The sequence below is a fragment of the Chamaea fasciata genome, unplaced genomic scaffold (genome assembly GCF_029207755.1).
Source record: "Chamaea fasciata isolate MVZ Bird 193981 ecotype frontalis unplaced genomic scaffold, bChaFas1.0.hap1 SCAF_12, whole genome shotgun sequence".
Classification (NCBI taxonomy): Eukaryota; Metazoa; Chordata; class Aves; order Passeriformes; family Sylviidae; genus Chamaea; species Chamaea fasciata.
The window spans coordinates 18388010-18413115 of record NW_027094097.1 but is presented as its reverse complement, the minus strand read 5'-3'; the positions used below and the strand labels follow the sequence as shown (position 1 = coordinate 18413115).

At 41.5% G+C, this 25106-nt stretch overlaps 1 protein-coding gene across 3 annotated transcripts in view; it reads right to left on the bottom strand.

Moving 5' to 3' along the window:
- The window catches only part of CHST8 (carbohydrate sulfotransferase 8), a 181286-nt gene that overhangs the window by 116855 nt on the left and 39325 nt on the right, over window positions 1–25106 (bottom strand). For 2 of the 3 annotated variants that reach the window (XM_066194893.1, XM_066194894.1), the window contains one exon: window positions 22250–22474. In XM_066194893.1, coding sequence (XP_066050990.1) covers window positions 22250–22358 — 109 coding nt within the window. In that variant the 5' untranslated portion in view covers window positions 22359–22474. Of the gene's footprint in view, window positions 1–22249; window positions 22475–22901; window positions 23075–25106 lie in introns of those variants that run through there. The other variant, XM_066194895.1, reaches the window with a different exon arrangement.

Genomic DNA, 25106 nt, shown 5'->3' with positions numbered 1-25106 from the left:
TAGTGGAACAAATATGATTATTCACTGTCTTTTTCACCAATAGCTTTTTTGTAAAGCTTGAAGATAGCAAAATCCTGAAATACATTTCTCTTGGATCATTTAACAACTCCAGGCTTGATCCTGTAAGCTGTAGGTAGTGCAAATGCACAGCTAAGCCACTGGTAGGATTAAGGAGGATGCTGTATTTATCTCAAAGGGCAGCAGGAGAAAGTTGACATTAAAGTCTGCTGTGCCACTGCAGTCTGAGGATATTGCTGCTGTGTGAGGCACAGCCAGCTGCTGGGCTGTGGCTGCAGGGACTGCATTCACTGCTGCCATCCCTCCTGACACCCTGGGCTCCCACCTGCCCCTGGAGCCCAGCCCTTGCTCCCTGGCAGACCAAGGTGTTGTGCATCAGCAGGGGAATCCCAAATCTTTAAGGACTGGTCCAGCCTGAGCCTCCTCCTGCTCTTTCCCCAGTAGGAACCAGCCCTGCCTGCCCTGTGAGGCACCTGCTGCTTCCCTCTGAGCTCCAGGTGTGAGCACACTGTGCTCCATGGTAGACTCAGGCTGGCCTTGGGGAAAGGTGAAAATAATATTAACAACAACAATAAAAACACTTCTTGTCGTATTTTAAACATGATTTAAACAATTTGGTCAAATGCATTATGTTTTTTCCAAATCCCTTTCTCCTGCAATCAGGTGATTTTGTGAGTAGTTCTCATTTTGTGTTTCATGGAATAAGTGTTCTGCCCTCATGTTAACAGAAAAATATTAAAGATGACTGCAAAAAATCCCAAACCTCTGCTATGTTAACATTAACCAAATAAACATAAAATAATTTTTAAAAGCTTGAAAATTGGTACTGTGAGTTTAATTAGCCTTCAAAATACTGATGCTATAAGTTCTTTATATCTTCAGCCAGCTTTTTAAAATGAAAATACTAAATTAAAAACAGCTTTAGAAGTGTAGAAGCTGAAATATACAGTAATACCACTGAGAGAGAGAAAAAACTTTTGCAATGAGGGAAGAAGGGAGGAGTGTGGGTGTTGTTTCTTTGTGTAGTTTCTCACAATCCTTAGTCTGTTTACACAGAGAAGCTTTTCTGTCATTATGTCACTCCATAGTGTATTAAGTATAAAGCAAATATTCACGCTGTGTCACTGGTTTTCACAGGGGTAGGCACTCGATCAAGGTTTAGCATGTATGACTACGTTTGCAAAATCAGTGCTTCAGGCAAAGTCTTTCCAAAAAAGGTCCCTGTAAAGTGGTGTTAGATAATCACAGATGTGCTCTGGATAAAGCACTTTAGAAGGTATGGAAATGGATTTGAAACCATATGAAATACACTTCAGAGATTCCCCAAAGTCAAGCCCTTGTTGAACAGGAAAATGCAGGAGGCTGACAGGCAGCTCCTGGTGGGCTGAGGCTTTCAGGTGACGTTGGAATTGCTCATCTGGTGGATCTGGAGCAGACTTGTCCATGGCAGGTAGTGGGGAGCTTCCAGCCCCAGGTGCTTTTGGCAAAAGGTTAAGAAAAAATGTTGTGACAGCCACAGAGCATGTGTCAGAAATGTCACTGCTGCTCCATAAATGAAATTGAGCACAGCTGAAAATAGCTGGGAATCTCAGGTATCACTGCAACGCCGTTTTCATGCTCACTTAATCTGGGTATCTCTCATTAAAACCCAGTGCTAGGGTTTGCTGGAGTCATCTGTTCAGCCTACAGGCCATTTGGAGATGAGTAAACCTGCCATGGGACAGGAATCCTGTGTGGTGGTGCCTCCTCAGAGCTACTGACAGGCAGTGGGATAAATTCCGTGCTCATGTTCAGCAGTGTGGTTCCACTGAGGACACAGATTTAACGTATTTTCTCCAAGGTGCCTTTCTGTTTGGATTTTGGGGGTTTTGCAGCTACATAGATATGCAAGCTTAAATGAGGTGGGGAACAAAACCTGAACGATAGCATAGAATAGTTACAATCAGCCCAAAAATGCCATCATGGAATATTAAAAGATTGAGAATGCCATGTAGGGAGAGTCCAGGCTTCATAAATGTATGGAATGGCTTTTTAGTCCTTTATATTTATGTATGCCTTCTACTGACTTTGTTAAATCCAGGGAGGTAGCAAAAATGTCCATTCCTTAAATAAAACCTGTAAGCAATGTCTGACGACTGCAGGCTGTTATATTCATTTATATAGAAATACGTATATAAAGTCATTATTGAGAGCCTTGTTTTTAGTTACACTGATGTCCCTCTATGCTTCCTAGCTATTTACATGAACTTTCCCAGGGTATAAATTATAAGCACAGATGGGAACCAGACTCCATGAGGATAAGCAAAATAAACTTGATAGCTGCATTAAGTGATAAATTTTTGTTACACTTGAGCACTGCCTTTCTCTTTTGCCTTTTAATTTGAAGACCACACTCAAGAGGGCACAGCCTGTGAATATTTTGTGCAGCCTGGGTGGGATTTCCTTGCTAGTCTCCTCCAAAGGCATGTCTCTTTCTTGAGAAGTTAACTCCTACTTCATCAACATATTAATTTCATGGATATTCAGAAGAAGCACTTAGGTTACAAACTGTAATGTAGGGAATGAATGAAACACACTGTTCTGCTCTGCTGTATCGCATATGTGGTTCCAGAGAAGTAAGTGCAATAATATTAAAGAATCAGTTTTGATTGAAATAGAACAGCTGTGCGTTGACTGACCTAAATTCAAGCTTTGGAAAGTTGGTAAAGCCAAGTTTTATGAGTTTAGTCACTTTCTGGAAACTGACTTCACAATTTTGCATTGAATGCAATAATATAAGTAAGTTTAAGTAAATATTCTGTAATGTGACCAAACGATTGGGCCTTGTAAGTTGATGGTTGGACTTGGTGAACTTAGAAGTCTTTTCCAACCTTAATGATTCTATGAAATGGAGGAATATATAGGGTAACCAGCATTAAACCAACTGGAAGCATATTGTCATGCTTTTATATGCTGTGCAAAATCTGTATCCAGTGTGACACATATTGTCTCAGATGCCATTTTCATTCTTTGAAGCTTTCTATATTAGATTAATAACACTGTGTGATCTGGGAGGCGTAAGAGAACATCCCGCTTCCTTTCAGAATGAAAAGCTAATGCACATCCTTCCAAAGGTCTGTATGCCATCTTCATAAACGAAGTTCACTAAATAAAAATGATTATAATTAAAATGGCATTTTCCTGGCCCTCTTGCTGTGTGTTGCTGCTCAGAGAACTCGGAGGCTGCCCAGCTGGGGCTGCTGCTGCCCTTTGGGTGCCGCCTGGAACAGCCCCCCATGAATCCATCCCAGGCACTCCTGAGAAAGCCATCCAGAAATACAGCTCTGTAATCATGGCAAGCAGCTTAATCCACGTTGATAAATGCCAGCCATTCCCAGCTGGTGTGCATTCTGTGGTGGCACATGTTCCCAGGTGCCAGAGCCTGGTGGCAGTGCCAGCAGAGCCCGTCCTGTGTGCTCCGTGCCCTTTCCCACAGACAGGCAGCCTGGCATGGGGGGACAGGGTGACATTCTGCATGTTTCAATTGGCTCTGTGCATTCCCAAAAATCTGCTCAGAGCAGAGGCAGCGTTTAAAAAAAATAAAAGATAGTTCCTGTCCGTAAATTGGGATTTTGAATTTTATAATTTTATAAAGAATCTATTCAAAAATCTGCTCAGAGCAGAGGCAGCATTAAAATATAAAAGACAGTTCCTGTCCGTAATTTGGGATTTTGAATTTTATAAAGAACGTATGCAAAAATCTGCTCAGAGCAGAGGCAGCATTAAATAAAAATAAAAGTTAAAAGATAGTTCCTGTCTGTAAACTGGGATTTTGATTTTTAAAAAGAATGTATTGTAAAATTGTTCCTGTATGCAAAGTCTGACACTGCTTGGCTGCCTCATCCAGCCAGTCTCCAGCACATTTCCCCGTGTAAACCAGAGGGGAGCTCTGCTTTGAACTGGCACAGTGCAGCTCATCACTACAGATACATGACTGGAGGCTCTGAATTTACAACCAGCCTGACTAAAATTGGATTACTAAATCCATAATCCTTCATCTGAATAAGTGCTCTCATTTTAAAAAGTGTGGTGTTCGGTGGACATTGTTCAGAAGGGCAAGTGCTCCAGAAACAAGTGTATTTATATGTAACACTGCTGTGCTAGAAAAAACATCACACTGACTTTTTTCCTTTTGTGAGTTTTTTTGGGAAAAAAAAAGAGACAAAACTTCTGTGGGACAAAATCTAGTTTTTGGTTGAAAGCCAGTGACCTTAGAAACAAAATGCTTTTCTTCAAAAAATTCCTTAACCCAACCCATCTTGTTGACCAGTCTGCTTGCTAAAATAGTTGCCCTCCACTCTTCCGCTAATCACAGCCACAGTGGCTTAAGGCACCATATTTATACAAAAGAATTAAAATGTACATCTTCACAGAGAACTGTTGCATTGTTTTAGTATTAATTTAACAAATGTAATCCCTATGAATGAGGCTTATCATTGAAATAGCAATAGGACTTTTGGGGTGTTGCTAAGCAATATTGCAATTACAGGGATTGTCTACAAACTGCTCTTGTGGGGAGGGGCAATGGCTCATGAAAATGCATCAACCATTCATACCCTGCAAATTCCCCTAGTCCCTGTAGGGTACCAGGTTCTTCCTGCAAAGATTCATCTCAATTTCCACAGAAGGAGAAAAGATTGTAAAATCAATAAAATCATTATGGTTGCAGCTAATCTATTTTAAAGAAATCCTTGTAAGCAATGTGCATTATTAACACAATGAGATAGGCCTGTGCTCACGGGCTGTGCTGCCAGTCAGTTTCCCAGACACCAAGAGAAGCACACAAACCCTCTGGTCTGCAAGTGTCTGACAAGTGTTTACGTGTTAACATTCATTAGGAGATTTGGTCAAGCAATTCACGCTTGATTAATTGATTATCCCACGGTGACAGTTCATTTTTTGAAATGTCTGCCAACCTGGGAAGGAGCAGGACAGTCGGAGCGATGACAGAAGACATTGATGGACAAGGACTGGGCTTACTGAACAGCTGTTGGAGTGGCAGACCAGCATCTGCAGAGTTTAATCAATGCCTCAAAGACATGGCAATGCTGTAAAGACACTTTATTTCTTTTCTGTGCATTTATGAATTGTTAATGCAATCAATACATATTAGCTTCATTTGTTGTTCGGTTAAAATGTAATATGAATTTTCCAAGTTAAGAGTTGCCTTAATATCAGGTTTTATACAGTGAAATTTATGAGTCCTTGCAGTTTTATGAGGTTTTATTGATGCTTAGAAAGCCAAGCATAATTTCTGACTTTGTTTATTCCAGCAATACAGAATTAGTAAGAGTAGACATTGCTGGGCTCATTGAATAAATTAATTTCCTTGGCAATGTGTGCATTTTGAATTTTCTTGAATTAGGTCAGAAAAAGTGGATGTGTCAGCACAAGTAAATAGCAACTGCACTTCAAGAGGATTTCAAGCTAGAGCAGTGCAAGGGAGAAGCTCTAAACCACAGTAAATTACCCACAGACAGTACATGTGTTGGAACAGATCATCCCTTGCTTAAATGGTACTGGAGTCCATTGAAATACCTAATGGACAAGTTTGGCCCAAAATTAATCTGCAGCAGATGTTCGACTAATGAATGACTTGAAAGAGCTGGAGTGTATTGTGATATAATTACCTGATATTGCAGAATACTGCTTTCAGAGCTTGTTTGTGTCTTAATTATGCAGTAGAAACAAAAATGCAGAAGTCATAGCGTGAATTTTCAGGATGATCACTTGGTTTTGGAGTATAAAGAAAGCAGAATCCCAAATCATTAAATTACTGTAGCTTACAAGTGAAGTCAGAACCTGACTGATCAGTGACCTAGCTATGGGCAGGTATTGTTTTAAGCGTTGATGAGACAAACATTCAGAGAGCTGCTCTCCTCACATCACCCACCTCTATTCCTCTCCCCCTTCAGCATCCTCCTTCCTTGCACATTCTACACATGGGGTGACAGGGCAGGACTGATGCAGCAAAGGTGGTTTTTTTTTGGTGCTTAGGATCCCTTGTCACTGGGAAGCTGCCCAGGGAAGCTGCTGTAGCTCAACTCTTTCCTGACAGCCCTGCCTAAAGATCTGAACTTGTTTTCCAAGAGTCAGGAGGAGCTATCACTGAATTCACTTACAATTTCCACAACCATTGCTGCTGTCTTGTGAAGTCCAAGATTTCTTGAACTGATCCTGAAGTTTGATGGTTTCAGAAACTGGCTGTAGGAAAGAGTCTTCTCTATGCATCTCGCTTTTTGCATCACTGTGTCACACGTTTCTGGGTGAACCCCTCAATTTCTGGTCTTTGTCTCTCATGAAGTTCTAACCATGCAACTCTCATGGGCTGCTCTGGGTGTGACTGGGATGCCACAAATTCAGGTGAAGAGCAAGGAGAGCCATCATACCATGTGTCCTCTGAATTAAGTGATTGTGTGTCTCAGAAAGAGAATTTTATGGAGAGAAATTAAAAGATTGTGCTTCTTTGTCAACATAAAGTAGTTCTTTAAGAAATGTGAGTGCTCCTGGATTAGGGCATCACCCTGTGTGTTAGTAATGAGAAACTGAAGAACCTTTACCTGGCAGCACTTTATTCCAGAACAGCCTACCTTGCCTTTTCTTCCAAACCATTACATACTGCCTGGTGCTAAAGGCAGGATAATTTAATGGAGAGAAGGGCTGCTGATCTGAGCCACCATGGCAATTCCTCTGCTCCTAATAACAGAGGCTGCTGTCATTTCAGTGACAATTAGCAGGCAAATCCTATTACAGGAATAAGATCACCTAATCCTCAACTCTGGTACACACCATTCACTATGATAGAGTTTTAATTATAAGACTTGTGAAGGCTACAATACTTCATGTAAAAAATCCAGAAAATTCAGAAATTGTGTTAGATGACTTCACTCAAAAATGACAAGTTAGACACCTCCTATTTCAAAATTATTACTCCAACCCTTTTAATTGGCATAACTACTTCTCTGTGCTGTTCAGAGTAGAAATGGTAGGAGACCCCGCAAGGTCTGAAGTGTCACTAGCAATTTTCCTCTTTGCTGCATTTTTAACTTGTTTGCAAAGGTAGAAAGCAATAAAAAAGATACTTGGAGAGAGCCTACCAGGTACATTCTCCACTTGGTGTTTGCATCCTCTAAAACTTGTGCGCTAGGTGCAGCAAAGAGAGAGAAGTGACAACAGGAGTGAATGCAGGAGCAGCTGGCTGCACTCTGGGGGCACTGAGCCCTGGAACTGCCCAACTCCGCTCCAAGAACCTTTTCTGGGTACTGCAACTCTGCCCATGTGGAACAGGGACAGTCCCTCAGCAATGAGGAGATCCAGCCTTTATTTAACAGTAGGCACTGTCTTCGGGCTTCTTGTTCCCTTGGTGAGTCCAGGGCGACCTGTACTTTCTGTTTACTTGAAGAACAGAACAATTCCCATGAAGGAGGATGTTAGAATAATCTCTTTCACTCTTTCACAAGCTGTCTTTGGACATGTCTAGTTGCAAAATGAGCCTTGAGCTTTGCCCCCTGTACCTCTAATTAGATCTTCTCTAGGGGACTTTCTACTCTTCAGGTTTTGCAAACCATTTAGCACTAGTATAAATCTGCTAACATAGAGTTACCAGTAAGTGATGGATTGAGATCTTTTTCTTGTTTGAGAAAACACCATCTAACAGTCTATGTACAGACCTTGACCCTGTGAGCAGAACTCAGCCCCAAAAGCCAGGCCATCACTTTAAGTCACTGTACTGTTACTAAAAAAACTCTTTATCAACGCATTTTAAAATCTGTTCATTATACTTTCTGTTTCACAGAGTTGGTAGTTCTCTGTTCCCATGATATGCATGCTATTCCTGGCCTTTTACTGTACTTAATAGTTCCCTGGATTAACTGAACTGTGGATTGGAGGCTCACACTGCTGCAGGTGTGCTATCTTGGACTGATGCTCTTTCCAGTTAGCACAATTAAGTATCAGTTACAGCAATGAAACAAAGCAGTGAACAATCCTTAAAAGGAACATTGTTATCATTTCTCACAAAAATCTATTTATTTTTTTTAGCAACCTACATTACTCATTTCCCTTATTCTTCCCCAAAACTCAGAATAGACTTACTCAGTGGCTCTTTCCATCACAGGTATCAGTATTACGATTCTTTGTCATGCTTTGTATTTTGCTATCCTGAGACTCTAAATCTGTTCCTTTTCTCTTCCATGTTATCTTTAACATCTTTATAACAAAAGTGCTGCAAAAGCTATTGGAGAAAGATCAGTCTGTCTGACAACATCATTCTTTGCAGCGTGGTAGATTTTGAAAAGAGGCCACCAGCTCTGCAAGATGAAGTAGCATTCTCTTTAACAAAGGAGGATAAGCATCAGAGGCATCTGGGGAAAACCTCTGATTCAAAGTGCTGCACTGTGAATATGAATTTGAACCAGTAATAAGAAAAAAGCAGAGTATCATGTTCAGCAAGCTAAGTTCAACTCTATTGAAGCAGGGGCTGCAGGAACTGATAAATTCTTGGGACACACCTGAAAGCGAATTGAGAAAAATTACTATTCTCTCCAACAGTCTTTGAATCAGGTTTTCTAAAGCTATTTTTAAAGTACATGGACCTCCACCTACTTTGGTAGCCAACATAATCACTGAGCAAATTACCTATTTATGTGTTTGAGTGGCTAAAGCAATCCAAGGAAGATCCACGTGCCCAGTGAACCAGAAGTTTGAAAGCAGAGGTATCACTGGAACCTGCTGAGACTGACTGACCCCTGTTGCTTTAGAGGCTTCCCACTAACTTTCCTACAGAAATTCCTGTAGGATTTCTGCATACTGTCTCCTTCCAGTCTCTCTCTTCCACAGGGGCTTGCACTGTTGTCTGGGCAGAGGGACAGGGACTGAATGGAAGTACAGACTAAAGGATGAAGTTGCATCAGCTGTAGCAGAGGCTACATGCATCACTTTTTGGGAAAGATGAATTTTAAAACAGACTAACAATTCTGAAGCTTTGGTTGTTTCCCCAGATGTAATTTCTTTCCATTGTTTCAGATATAGAAAGAAATGTTAGAAGAGATCTGAAATATGCATCTTTGCAGGAGGGTTAAAACATGGTTGCTGCAAGCAGTTGGAGGGTATCTAACGTGATCTGTACACAGCACTGCTCACTGCTGCAGCCATGGATGAACACCACGGGGAACCTCAGGGAGGAGAAGAGAGCTCTGCACCCTCCAAGACTCATCCTCAAAAGTTCTCTGAGCAGTGACAAAGCAAATACAGCTTCTGAAGAAATCTGGGGCTGGGATATTTCCCTGTAAACTTGACTGAGTCTGCAAAAAGGGCCATTAAGTGCAGGCACATTTACTGCTGACCATGCTTCTGCACTGGCCCAGTGAGGAAATGCAACTTTCCAGCTGCGTGGTTATTTGTATCCAGTGTGGAGCACTCCTAATATGCTTTACTTCAATCTCCTTTTGGAGAGATTGTTTCTGGTTTATAGTTCTAGTTACTATACCCTTTAAACTGTAGCTTCAACATCTATTAAGTCTGCGAACTTCTAAAATTATTATGTGGACATACAGACCTCTTTCTATTGAGGTTTGCTAGGTGTAAGCTTACTTTTCCCCCCTTTGTTTGGACCCTTTAGTTACCTCAAAAGCAATCCATGGACTTGAAAATGTAGCATAGAATGGTTCCCACATATTGTGCATACCCTGACCCTCCTTGGAGGCTCCAAGCCATGGGGGTCTGCCTTCAGCTCCTCCTCGTGATGGGAAACAGTGAAATTATCATTGAAACAACCTGGGGATTGTCCCATTCTGTGTCTAAAAACCTTGCTGGCCACCTGCAGCTGGTTTCCCATTTCCCAGGTGCCCCACAACTAAGACACAGCTGAGGAGAAGATGAACACACAATCCAAATGCAGCTGTGCATGCAAGGAATGTTAGTTTTGTGAAATTCCTGACAAAGAATAGTTTAAGCTTGCTAAATAAAATAAATAGAGACAGAATCATGCAACTAAGCTATAAAAACAGTCCTTACATGCAACAGGTCTAATAAATGCTTTGTTTAGGGAGCAAAGTCACAGTCAGAAGGCAGAATTGCATTTTCTCAAGGTGAGCCTCTAACACCATGCACCTTCTTCACTGAGAAGGAGATGGCAAACATTTTCCTTTTATGAAGACCAGAGTTCTGTGCTTGCTTCTGGTTCCACTAAATGACTACAAGAAGATGGGTTTGTCTTGCTAATTGCAGCTGCTGTTGTAGCAAATAGAGTTTCTCTTGGAATATGAATAATTATAATATGTCCTTCATTTGAATGCTTTAACAGCATCAAGGGTTGGTTGCTAAAAGGACGGAAACACAGAAACATTTAATTAATGAATATGAAAATATTCAGATTTTTTTAAATGCTGTCTCAGCAGTTCTTTGGGAAACATCTTTGATTTTAATCACATAACTACCTGTTAGCAGTGGTGTGGAAGCTGTGATCAAAGTGGCTAAATGCTCTAAAAATGCCTAAAAATCCACACATCCTTCTGAACTCAGCAGGAGCGAGCATTTATCTTGCACACCCTAATTTTAGGAATTTGAAATCTAATTAAGATTAAATTGCAACAAAAATTTACAAAAATCAAGGGACACAAGGATGCCTTCACTTTTCAGGTAGGGACAGACTGCAAACAGCAGGTTGGATCAGGGAGATGAAGCATGGCTTGGAGGGAGATGGGGGCAGCCCAGTCCCTCTCCCCAGGCCACCTCACAGGGCATATTTTAAAGTCCGAGTTTCTTTCCCTACACAAAAATATATATAAAATAACTTTAAAACCACAGCAAGGCTGGTGCTGCAGAAATCTCTTCCCAAAGGCCCCAGTAAAGGGGCAGGAGGTGCCGAGCTGGCAGCTGTGTGTGCTGAGAGTGCTGCTGCTGATCTGCTCAGGATCATTCAGGGCAAAAAGGAAAGCCTCCACACCTGGAAGGGACTCTGATGATGGCACATCCAAGACTGATGTGAAGGGTAAATCAAGTATATTTCTGCCTTTGAAGCTGAAGGGGAAAACCAGGAAAATTTCCTTGTCTGTACTGTAGGTTTCTGATTTCTAATCTGTGATTTCATGGAGGAAAGAAATTGTGGGACTGAATTTCTTTTAGGAATGGTGTCCTTGGCTTATTAACTCACTTAATGTATTGTCCAATTTGGGGGGAAGGGCTGCATTTGTGTGTGGGTGGTATTATGGTAGGAAATGTCTTACTTAATTATTATCTACTGAAACATCACCTAGGAGATACTCTTTCTCTGACATGCAGCTTGATACCTCATGCAGAAAGAGGTAACTCTTCCATAGTTCATTAAATTATGTTGTGGTGAACTTACCTCCACTGGGTCGCAATTAAGAAGTGAAGCCACTGCCTTTAGAGGAAAAGGCAGAGAATAATCAGAATATATTGAATATATAATTTGATCTCTGAAAATAAGCAAGAGGCAAAATACGGTGTGCAAACGTGTAGACGTTAAGAATGTATTATGTTCCAAAGATTTGTATATAGAAGTATAGTATAATTATATCATTACTGTTCCTTAGAAATATTTAGTGCTTTAAAAATGCCAGGTGTTCTTTCTAAGTGTGTTAACTACTGTAAGGTAACTGTTAAAAATGTACATTTTCCTTCCTACTTCCCTTGTCTCCATTGTTGCACCCTGGGAACTTCAGTCACTCTGATCCTGGACCCATTTCCTATTAACATGCGTCACAAAACTGCAGTAAATTTTATGTTATATTCTCACTTAATTAAAAATTTTCCTTTTAATAATATTCTTTTTTTCCTTTTTAAAAAAAGTAAAGTATCTAGCATAACTAGTCTCCCTGCATGTTTTCCGACAAAAACCCCACAAAGCTCCTTTTTATTAGATAATTTCAAATGTGAAGAACAGAAAAGGAAGTAGTCTCAACTGAGGTTTCTCAGACCTCCTTGCCCACCATTCTTCTGCTGCACGCACTTCTTTTTTTTCCTGTTCCTCTTCCCTTTAGGTAGGAGAGATATGAGAGATATCATATGCCTTTTGTTCTTAACACTGTTGTTATAATGGTTTGGTAAGGTTCATTTTGGGTTTTTTTTCCTACAAAATATAAATCATGCCAAGCAGCTTTCAGCAGGTATTGGTGGGTACAGCACTGGACCATGCAGGGATGTGGCTGGTTTAACGTGCAGCACTGAACACCGACACCACCAGTGCAGAGGTGTTAAATAACACCTGACTTGGTACATTCTTGAGCAACTTAATTCCCTTCACTAGCAGAAGAATGAGCAGTCATAAATGCAGAATAATGGGAACTTTAATTACGTAGTGATTTAAGGATGCCTCCTGTTTACAAGGAAATAGCACCGCTTGAGCTGAATGAAGGGGAGGGGCAGGTTTCAATTTAACAGCTCAGAGAAAAGCAGAGGATTTGTTTCCACTGTTGGTTTTGGCTGTTCACAGTATCCAAGTGAACCCGGTGTCTGCGGTGCTGATGTTTGTTTTGAGCATGTGAATGGTATCCCAGCTCTGTTTAAGTTCTCCACACAGTCTTCAAGATGAGCTTTAAACAATAACAGTGAACTACAATAAAGTCTCAATGAGTGCAGAATTGCTTTGCTATGGCATAAAATTCCTGGTCCCTACCTGCAGGTGGGAATATTTACTTTTGTGACCATTTGAATACACACCTTCTCATTTGTTTACAGTGGAATAGTGAGCTGAGTTGGTTTTCCTGTATGAGCTAAGCATCATCATGTTTTCCTGAGCAGCTGCACACACAATTAGGAGGGCCCAATTAAAGCTGCATTCCATTCACACAGAGAGGCAGTGATTGCTGTCTGTTATTTCTCCCGTGGTTTGACTTAGGGGTATTAAGTTGTGCAGGATTTCATTAACAAATGAAGTCAAGCCAAATGAGTCAAGGAAAAAAACGCAACAAGCTGGAAGCTGGTATGTAGGACCTTGGCCCTTGTGCACTACCTACAGCTTGAGAAAAGGAGTCTCCCTTCCCACCCCTCCCAAGTAGCCACAAGGCAAGTGACCAGTTTCCTCAGTTTAGGCTTGTGCTTTCTGTCCTCCTGGCCACAACAAGGACTTGTGTGTGTCCTCTGCTTCTGTATCAGCCACTCTTACTGCAGTGGGTGCAGGCAATCCAAAGACTCTTGTAAATTCGAGCCTAAAGTAATTCCAAAGCCAATACACCTTTGTTTGTCCCAAGCATTATCTGTGCCATCATTACAGGAAGCTCAGCACTGCCAGATGGAAGGAGAAAGGTAAATGAATTACAACAGGAACAGGGCACTAGAGCACCAGTACCTTCTTGAAGGATGAGGAATTTCATTCAAACCCTGCCTTTTTTGCCTCCTGAGGCTGTTCGGTACCAACTGCTTCATAAAGGGACTTGATGTCCCTGCCTTCTCCCGGGCCCGTGTAACTGTGTGCCCACACTCTGTGTCACAGCGGGTTTTTCTTCCATCATTTAGGGTACCCAAAGTCTGCAAACACAGATTTGTCGTCTAACGTGTGCCACAAAGAGCAAAACATCAGACATACAGTCCCTGTCAAGAGCTGTGTGAGAAAATGTGTGGTTTCCAACCAAGCACAGGAACAGAAGATCCATAAGACTCCATTTCTGTAGGTATGGATAGATTCTAAAGAAAAGAGGGAAAGAGCATCTCTGAATTGCCCTGAAGTGCAGAAGTGGCAGTACAGGAAGGGCCTGGCAGGAGCATTTTGACCCTTAATCACCACGTAGACCTTCTGAAGTGGCTGAGACCAAAAAGTGACAAAGATGGGACTGAATTTCACAAGTTGCAGAATATTCAGACCCTTGAGGCATTGGAGCAGAGTTAGCAGCTGAGCCACTCAGTTGATATGGAAGTGCTTTCTTGCACTATTGCTCTGAGATAGCGTCTTACAGGAGAGGGCCTATACAGAACAAGATTTAAATCAGTTAACTTAAACCACCTTGTGTATATCAAGTGGTGACAGATCTCAAACCAGTCATTTATTTTCAAAAATAGATAGATTGTTTGTTTGGAGAAAATCATAAAGATATCCCCAAGGTGTTGATCTTGTGTAGGGCCTACACAAGATCAGTTACTTTGGGTTTTTCGCTCTCTTGACTTGTACTAAAGCAGTAAACTGGCAGTTTTGATGCTGACACACAAAGAAAGCCATAATAGGGAAGAAAGCCACCTTTAATTTCAAGCTCCACTAGGATCATGAAAGGAAAATTAATGTTTACTAAATGAAAAAGGATGATATTGCTGGAGAGAGGAAGTTTTGGTTAAGCTTTTAAGAGAATATTAATAACTTTCAGAAATGGAAACATATATAATAAAACATGTTTAAAATGGCATAAACTGCAGAAAATCCAGGAAGTATTTTAAACTGACTTAAGCTCCTCAATATGTTACTATGTTTTAAAAATCATGCAAATTGAATGATAGCTGACATATGGAAGGAGGCTTTCTAGTGCAGACACATTTTCTATGGAAAATTAAATACAGTCTTATATTTAGAATAAATGTTTTGAGGTGAAATGAAAGTCTGCTGATCAACTTTTGCACATTTTTGTAATGCTTCTGCAAATTTCCAGGGGAATCTTAGATGCATCCAGGCTCACTCCCTGGGAATATCCTTTCAGAAAGCTGACATTCTGAGAGTCCTCTGACACACTGCAGCTGAGGTTTGCCCATGATATGCTGCCAAGCACCATAAATGAATGCAGCTCAGAGATGGCAGGTCACTTTTTATTTTGCCAAACACAACAACAAAGTGTCAACCTCTGACAGTTTTTAAAACAAAGCTTTAAAGGAAATATCAAACCTTTTTTTTTTTTTTTTTTGTCAGAGAAGAAATGCTCACAGAAAGAGAGAGGAGAGGGAAATTTGTGGAAAGCTGCCCTAAAGGAGTGAGTCAGCACTACATCACTCTGGTTTTATGCTGATAAATACATTTGGGATTAGGTGACATGGTCCTTATGCCATCAAATAAATGGGCAGTGGATCTGGTTCAGTCATCTGATGTGTATGTGGGATTGTAACTGCTGCTGGTAGTGCACTGGATTTGGTGATAATATCACCGTTAATATGGTTTGGTCTCTTGTCGTGGTATCTGAAAGTCCTCAGGTACCTTGAATCCTCTGCAGAGAATTCCCTTTATAAGAGGAAATGGAAACACTGAATGGGTGAATTGCTTGATGTAACACAATACAGCACAATCTATGAGCAGCAGGGCAAGACAGGAACATATCACAGCAGCTTTGGATCCAGTTCCACAGCCTTAACACCTCAGTGCTGTGACTCCTGTGAAAAATGTGCTAATGGTTGGCAGGAAATACTGTCAAATAAATGCTGGTCTGCCATGCTGTAGCATAAGAGCTGTAATTGCTTTACTAGGCTTTAGGCTCAAGAATGTTAACAGAAATAAAACGGGAGGAGAGGAGAGGAGAGGAGAGGAGAGGAGAGGAGAGGAGAGGAGAGGAGAGGAGAGGAGAGGAGAGGAGAGGAGAGGAGAGGAGAGGAGAGGAGAGGAGAGGAGAGGAGAGGAGAGGAGAGGAGAGGAGAGGAGAGGAGAGGAGAGGAGAGGAGAGGAGAGGAGAGGAGAGGAGAGGAGAGGAGAGGAGAGGAGAGGAGAGGAGAGGAGAGGAGAGGAGAGGAGAGTGGTACCTTCTCAATACCATGTAATAAATAAATGCTGCATTTTTTATAAGACTGCCAAGAATATGGCATAGTGATGACAGTAGGGAGAAGGTTGTAAGAGACAATCTCTGTATAGTACACTGGTGATAAAACAGCTTATTCGTGATTGCTTTCTACACTAGACCACATTTCTTTCGAGCAGATTTGCACTGGCAGTGTGGTGTAGGGTTTCCTTCGAAACCATCTGGCCAGATTTTGATCCCTTACAGTAGTAGGCTGATGAAGTCATCACTAGCACTTCTTTCCAATGTGAAAAACAACCAGGTTCACATTCACAGTCTAAACCACAACCATTTCAAGCAGCAGAAAAGGGAATATCATAAGACCCCACTAAGTGCCTTGCCTTGGCAGAGAAGGAAATAGATATTTCTCTTTTAGTCCCAATAACTATAGACCATTGTGAGCCAGTCTCCAGTTCTTTGTTTGGGGAAGTTCAGTTTAAGAAGACTCAGAGTATGTGACTGTAGAAGGTTCAGCCACTCCTGAGTTGGCAGAACTACCCTCACACATGTAACAGATGCTAAAAAGAGCACCAGCAAACCACCTCTGCTACAGTCACCAGATTCTTTGCTCATCACTTCTGCTGGTACTGTCAGTTGAGAAGCAGACTAAATGGCTTCTGTCTTATAAAGAGCAGTAAGTTGCAAGTGGCAGGAAAATTCCTTCTGAAATTATACAATGTTAGTTCATTTGCAACTGTATTTATAGGAAGTTTCCATTCTGGCAAACAAACAGTGCGCTGTGCACTGGGACAGGTTATGGAAATGTACAGTGAGCATGGAGATGTGCATAGGAGTGTAGTTTGTGAGTAACAAGGTGTGTGTGCTGTGAATAAGTAACTTTCAGCATAGCTGTAGTACTGGTATTTGCTCCAAGGCTGCTGCAATATTTGCTGTGTCTTCCTTATGTGTCAGGGACAGCAGCATCCCTGTGCCAGCCCTTCCCTGCATCTCTCCTTCCTCCCTCTCCTCCCCATCACACCCTCAGTAAAGCAGAAAATCAAGAGGATGATAGAGTAATGTTAGAAACTGGTCAATGAAGTAAGATGGCAATCACTGCAAAATCTCAGTCAGATGAGTTTCAGGCTTGGTTATATTTATATTTGACTTTCAAATTCTGATACAGTCAGAGTGCAAAACTATTCTGTGTTTTCACCCTTTAGGAGCTTTTACAATATGGATCCTTTGAGATGTATTTTCTACCTTTTTTTCAGCTCCCAGAAGAGCATGTGACCATATATATTCACCTTAAAAGTTCTAACTGAAAACTCTTCCAGGTTTGTGAATTCAGTAACTATATGGCAAAAATGCAATATCTTTTATTCCCCCACAGGCTTATGTAGAAGATTACTAATACTTTCTCTAGTTTTTATGTGCCAAAATCTCCTATTAGAAAAGTCTATGGCATTTTAAAATACCCTGTCTCTTCTGACTACAGTCCATAGAGCACCCAGTCTCAATACACTGTCCAGCTATGGGGATTGCAGTATAGCTATCCACTCTGTCCCTGGCGCCACGTGGAAGCTCCTGCCTGGTGCTCAGGACCTCACCCAACCACCTGCTGCTCATGACCACAGTCCTGTCTCCAGCCCATGGACTGGCTGCTCCGTGGCCCAGAAGTTTATGTGGTGCTCAAAATCTACCTGAGATCTGTCAGGACATGCTGTGCCCCTTGACTCTTCTCTCAGTGTTGTTTTGGTCCAGGTTGCTCTCTCCTGTACCCTCCAAATGCAGCTCCCACATCCCATGTTCTCAGGGCTCTCAGGAGCTGCTGTGGCCGTGGCCAAGCCAGGGAAGGGCTCGTTAGCCCTGCTGGCCCCCTCACTGCACACCCTGACACAGAGGGAACACACTCTAAGCTGAAGAAGCCTCCTGTTACCACAGGCTGGACTGCACCTTTCTCTTTTGTGGTTCTGTTGCCCTTTTCCCAACCTGGAAAGGAAACTCGAGATAATTTTAGTAAGGAGGTAATGTAAAAGAGGATCTGTATTTGAAGGCCTTCAGGAGCAGTTGTGGAAAGGCGTCCACAAAAGCCCACCCCCACAGGGATGAGTACATATTTATAGGTTTTAGGACATTAGCATAAATGATAAAAAGCACCAATTAGGAGGACAAATGATGATGCAAGGTCAAGCCCCTCCTCTGGAGTCCCCACCTCAGCATTGGCTGTACTTTGTCCATGAGAATGGATCTCCATGAGTTGTTCTCAGCCTTGGTTCCCAGGAAGAACCAAGATAGCACAGGGGCCCTGCACCTCCTGGGGCTTGGAGCTCTGCAATTTGTTTTGTCTTTCTGCCTAGGGAAAGGCCATGGAAAATTACTGGGACAACTAGCTACTAGTACAATAGGCTACAGAGCTACAAATATATGTACAAAGAATACAGAGAATATATTAAAGAAAAAAGGCAAACCCCAAACTGGCATCAGTTCCAGGACCAACACAGTGGTAGAGTGGCTAAATATTTTGTTACTGTAAAGTTTCTTTTTCATGTTTAATATCTTTTCACAGATTTATGCATTAGCATTAGGATGGGGATATATGTATTAGACTTTTCTTGTGCACCATGTGCAAATGTGCTTGACTTGGAACAAATCCTTTGGTGTGTCTATTTAAGAATAATGGTATGCTTATTGCAGAAGGCAAATTTTATATCATGAAATCATAGAGTTGTAAAACGGTTTGAGGTGGAAGGGAACCTTGAAGATCAACCAGTTCCAACTCCACTGCCCTGGGCTGGGGACACCTTGCACTGGTTCAGGTTGTTCAAAGCCTCATCTGTTCCGGCCTTGAATACTTCCAGGGATGGAGCATCCACAGATTCTCTGAGCAACCTGTGCCAGTGCCTCACAGGAAAGAATTTCTTCCTTGCATCTGATCCAAATCCATCCTCTTTCAGTTTGAAGTCACCCCTTCTTGTCCCTTTGTCCCAGGCCATTGTCCCAAGTCCCTCTTCAGCTCTCATGGAGCTGCTTTAGGCACAAGAAGGGGCTCTGAGCTCTCCCTGGAGATTTCTCTTCTCCAGGTGAGCAACCCCAGTTCTCCCAGCCTGGCTCCAGAGGGGCTCCAGCCCTTGGAGCATCTCCGTGGCCTCCTCTGGACTGTCCCCATGTCCTTCCTGTGGAGCAAGCAGCTCTGCAGGTGGGGTCTCACCTGAGTGGGGCAGGGGGGCAGAATCACCTTCCTTGACATGCTGCCAACACTGATGTGCAGCCCAGGACAGGGCTGGCTTCCTGGGTTGCCAGTGCACACGTGCAGGTCATGTTGAGCTTCTCAGTCACCATGTCCCCAAGTCCTTCACCTGCTCTCAATCCACTCCCTGCCCAGCCTGTATTTGTGCTCTGATGCATGTGCAGGGGGCATGTATAATTACACAGGGAGAATTATTACAATAACATTGTGTTCCTCCGTGGGGTATGACTATCACTCATACTGCTTCTCAGATTTTATCCTGAGTTTCCCCTAGTAAGAACACTCTTCACACATACCAAGAAAACAACTGTCCTAAGTGAAGTTATTGTCTCTTTAATGACCACAGGAATATCTACTGTATTTAATATATTGCTTTGGGAAATCTGTTCTGCCCACCCCAAATGGCTGTCTGTCTTAAATATCAGCTCAGAGTGATGTGTGTTATAGGAATAAAACTACACAGACAGCATGTTTGTCAATCAGCAAAAAAGGCCCTACACCCTCTATCCCGGGCACGTGTACTTCGTAAGCATTGGTTTCCAACAGATAAATGTAATCAAGGTTTATGTGCTCACAGAAGCCAACAGGATGGGATTTTTTCACTTGAAAGATCAGAAGAAAATTGTAACTAATGTTGTGGAAAATTACTTTGATATTGCTTTCTCACTACAGCATCACAATTAGGTAGCAATGTGAAGCACAGGGAAAGAATAAATGAATAGTAACAAATCAACACAAACAGCTACTGTCAGGAGTACTTTGCTCAGTGAAAGGAATGTAAGCATTACTTAAAGTTTTATGACTGTGGATTTTATACTGGTTTAAGTAGTACATCAAGGTCTCACTGTCATGCTTGCTAGGACTAAAAAAATCAAGAACAATTTCTGAAACAGACAGCTAAAACTGAAGTACCAAAGTATTTTTATTAATCTTGTTTCATAAGTTGTTCTATCCTAAATTAAAGATGATTGAACTATCAACAAAAAAAGTCCTTTTGGACAATGCAAAGGCTCCTATGCTACTTTTCAGTGGAAAATGAGTGTTATCAACTTCTCTCCAGCCCTGCTGATGAGATTCCAGTGTCTGGCAAATGTGTTTTACTACACAAATACAAAAGCAAAGGCTAATCCAGTAAAGCTTTTCCATGCAGAATCTGTTGTCCTAAGTAGCTTAATGATACGTGCATTTGTTCAATTCTCTCGAGAGAGCAATCAGGCAAGCAAATTATAGCAATATCCCATCTCCATTAGAGCCAGGCCCTTTTTTGGACAAACACTCTGAGCAGAGAAAGGGAAGGATCCTCCTCAGCACACCAAAAACGCTGTCTGTGATTGACAGATTTTCACAGCAGACTCTCTAGGAAGGAAATACGCCAACCTGTTATTTTTTTTTTTTTTAAATGAAATAAATAGATACTTTTTCCTATGTTCTTTAAGTCACCCACTAGGTGTTTTACTGATAACTGGTATCATTTTCACAAGCAGTGGAAATGAGGAGTTTCTCAGTCCACTGGGAGCTGAAAGCACTTAACACACATGAAAATCAGCCAAACAGAAATAAAAGGAATTGTACTGAGCACCTCTTACTCAAGGGTACAGTCTGGTTCCTATTAACATAAATAGTAATTGAATGTGAGCATTGAGGAATTGATTACACACCTTTGGCAGTAACAGCATCATTGGCATGTTTGTGTTTTAGGCATCCACAGCAATCGAGCACATTACAGAGTGAGTTTCCCTGGCACAGCTAGGAGCTCTGTTCAAACTTGCTTTCATTTAAATATGCTTGGGTGTCTCCTTCTCCACTCACACTGCTCTCAAAAATCACTTCCCAGTTACTACAATCAGTAGTCAGCATTCAAGAGGTTTATGGCAGAGAACAGGTCAAGATGAGAGACTGACAATGAAAAAAATGGAAAAGAAATTGCACTGGTTTTGAGACCACACTAGAAAACTTTTTTCTTTCAGGAGCAAAGAATTAACTTTTCAATGCAAAGTTACACATTCTTAGATGCATTAGAGTACCGCCTACATTTGCTGTCCATACATCTTCCCCCATGACTTAACTACTGGCCTGTTTCAGTCAAATATGGCCAGTACCTCTGTTTTTAATCTATAAACTCTTCTGCATCTAAGAATACAAAAATAAATTGCAAAAAGCACTGAAGGAACTAGTTAATTCCCTACTTTTCACAACACTGAAGATTCATTACTTCTATAGTTTCAACTGAGTGGCTGCTTTCAAAATTGGCGTGTGTGCCGTTGGACTAAATAAACAACATATTAAAGTACAGATTGTGTAGTGACATGGAAACAAGCACTTAACAAACCTAGACACAGAAATTAGCAATTAATGCAATTATTTAGGAGTTCTCTGTGTTACAGTTCAGTTCCTTTAAAAACGTTAGCAATGATTTTAAATAGACACAGTTGTGTTCACTGTACAATGAAGACGTCAAATGAATAAACTTTTTATGAAGCATTTGTTTAGTCAAGGGGCAATTTCAGTGCGTATAAGAGCAAACATAAGGACAGAACCCCAGAACACAGCGGCATTATCCTGAACAAGAGTAACTGCACTGGCATTTGTCTAGGCTCTAAAGCAGCCTTCCTTACAGCCACAGTCAAAGAGAAAAGGACTGTAAGTAAATCAAGAGATCTTGGGTTTTTTCATACATCTTTTGTGCCTCCCTTTAAAAGGAAACTACTATTTCAGCCCACAAGTATCTTGTTCTCACATCTCTCTGGCCTTTGTGGCTCTTCAGTTTCAATTTAGTAGTGCAGGAAAATGGTATCCATATGAACAATAGTTATGAAAGGCTTAATTAAGTAAATCAAGTGAATGCATCCTAAAGTATTTAAAGTTTCTGATGTGACTCACTCATACATCTCTTATTTTGCATCTCATGACACACTGAATACATATGCAAGTAAATGTAAATTCAGAGGTGTGCATTTCCAGGAACAGAACATTTGATGAAATCTCTCATTTTCACATGTATAGTGATAGAGTTGGTAGCAAAAGGGGGTCTCAACGTTAGCAGAAACTTAACTCCATCCAGGTGGACCCTCTGCACATTGGCAAAGGTCCCCAATAACTGGTTCTTGGAACTGTTTTTTCAGCAAATGCTTTTTTTTTTTTTTTTTTTTTTTAATTTATAATTACTTTCAAGGTAGCCTTCATTAAGAATGACATGTCTCTTTTGAGGTATCATCTGTGAAATATGTGAAACACGTTGAGAATACAAGTACAAAATATTGACCACGAAGGGGCAGGTGATTAAAATAGAAACAGGAATGCTAACCTGGTGTCTGCTGATGAACTATTTCTTCTGGATCCTGCAGGTGAATGAAGACAACGAGCCCAACTGCTCCAAACAGCAAGATGAAGGAGAACATACATGTCAGCCTCATAATTACTGTTCTCAGATCAATCCAGTTCTGACCCAGGAAAAGAACTGCATGCAATCTCCAGGGCACTCTCCACTCATAGTCTTCGTCCTCTCATCTGGAAGTCTGGTGTAATATGTCTACAAGAAGCAAAAAAACAAACCCCTAAAACTTAGCATAGAGGGCATTTATTTTTCCAATGCAGATTAGTAGATTGCAGTTCTCATTTAGACCAAATAACTGATTTCTCTAGTATTTCTTTTGTAGAGTTAATTGCAATCATCCAGTCTATTTCTGTCTCATCAGTTTAATTCTATGTCCTTTTTTAACATGTAGAAAGGACAATGTAGTATATGGTTGAAAACTGCATTTTGGGAAAAATGGCCATGCCATGACTGCAATTTTCAGAGAAATCCCTCTCAATAGTTTGCTTAGAATGCGTCACTTCTAATTTTTATTTCTCATTGATTAAACAATATGAAAACCGTAAAGGGATATAATGTGTGGGGAGCAATCATGAAAGCTGCACCTTCGTGCCAAACACAGAACTGGCAGCTGCTGCCTCACCTCAGAAAGAACAGTCACGTTCAAACCGACCACCACCGGTCACCCACTGAAGAAGTTCTGCAGGCAAACTGATTTCCAAGGGAAATCCTGGTCACAGTGCTTGGACTCCCTTTTCCTGGCTTGCAGCAAACACGAAGGAAGTGAATGAGCAGGAAGCAGGAGTCTGTGCAGGAGCCACGGGCACAGGAGGCTGCCTCTCCTCCCCTGGGAGCTCCCAGAGAGGTTCTGCCTCTGTTCTGCAAATGCTCGCTGCTGGTTCTGACATTTGCTGTCAGCGCCGTCCCAGAGCAGCCCTGGTCCCTCATGGGCCTGTTGTGTGTCTTTCTAAACCCCTCACTGAGCACAGCCCTGAGGCTTCCAGCCCATGAAAAGTCCTGCTGGAACCAGCATCTGTCCTCACATGATACCAAGAACTGAAAAAAGGGAAGGAATGGGAACCAGGGAGGAAAACCATTACCAGGGCCACATGTCTTCATTAATTAAAATGAATGCTTCTGCCACAGAGCTATGCTCAGTAACACAAGGTGCATTGGAGCACAGGCAGTGGAACTGGTTCCCAAAATGTAACTGGATCTCTTAGTAACAAATTATTGAACACAAGGGCTCAGCTGGAGGTCAGCAACAGGTTGCAGGGGTGGCAATCACTTCGTTTTCCTCGTATTTTTTTACTGCAAATGTGACCTGTTCTGAAGGAAAGTTTTTGAAGCTGGTCTTCATTTACAAAGGGGATTTTAAATACAGAAGGACAGTATAACATCAGTTTGCAGGAAGCATGGGCTGTGGAGAGGTAATGATTCAAAGTAGTTATGTCAGGAAAAGTCTTTAAAGAAATGTTTTTAATGTGCCTGGAATATTTGGTGTTGGGGCAACTTGTATGCTTTTCATGGTTTCCTTAGCAAGTTTTTGATTTTCTGTAGTGTACTGGCATTCTAAATTTCTAAAATGCATCAAAGAGGAACATGAGGTGTGAAAGATGAAGTCATTCTGTGACTCTGACTGATAAGGTTATTAACATTATTTAGTAGCAACTATATTCAGTGTGTAAAGCAGCCAGAGCTCCAGGCCAGGAACACTGGGGGATGCTTGTATCTTAAATGAATGCAGAGCACTAAGTTCTCTCTATGCATAAGCAAATTCAGCTCTATTCTCTGTTAAATTATGGCAGACAGTAATTGTGTATTCTTTTTTTTTTTTTTTTTCCCACCTTAAACATTTCTCACACCTTTCTAAAAGAGAATATCACTAAGTTTTTCAGCACTAGCAAAGCCAAGTTGTTATAAGTCTTTGTGCAGGTTCATCTGTGCCTGTTGTGAATCTAGTATGGATGGACATTTGCAATTACTACATACATTTACCTTTAAATGCCAAATGCTAACTCTAAAGCACCGGGGGAGTCAGATTAGCCTTCAAAGCAACTGTGCTCCAGTTCCAGCCACTGCTGTTATGAGCAAACAGGGCACACAACCCACCCTCTCTCTGGTTCACTGCAGCATTTGTTTGGCTACATAGGCAGGGGTTTGGATAAATGGGCACTTCCAAACAAATCCAGTGGTGGCAAGGCTGGTGCAATACCAAACTCACACCATCATTTTGTAAATCTGCCCACTCAGAGCTTTCTAAGGATTGTATTTGGTTTCCTAACACACAGGATTTCCTTTTTGTCACCTATTTATGCTCTCTGCATGCCCATGGGGAGGAGGAAGCTACAGCAGGCACAAGGCAGGTGCCTTGCCCAAGGTTTTTCAGGAAGGCCGTTCAGAGCTGGAGGGGCTCCCAGTGTCACAGCCCTGGGCACTGCCCCTCCCTGCTGGGAATGCCCCCAGCTGGTGGGGCACAGAGCTGGTGAGAAATGCAGAATCATCACCTGACAGGGAATAGCTGAAAAACATCCACCCCCAAATAACAAGGGGTTTATATTTGCATAGTGTGGAATTCTGAGGTCTTTTTTTAATGAATTATACCCTTGAGCAAATATGGGTTTCTAAAGCAATTATTATTATTAGCTTAAAATGTGAAAGCATTTTCCCTGAATTTGATTTGTTGAAATGTTTTTTGTTTGAAGTTGAGGCAGCATCAAGAAAGACGATCCCTAGCCAGGTTTTAATTAGTGCAAGAAACACTAAAATAGCAGCTTTTAACAGTTAGAGTGTTTACATTATTCCACATCCTATGGAATAACTGTGACCAGTAATACAAAACCTTTTA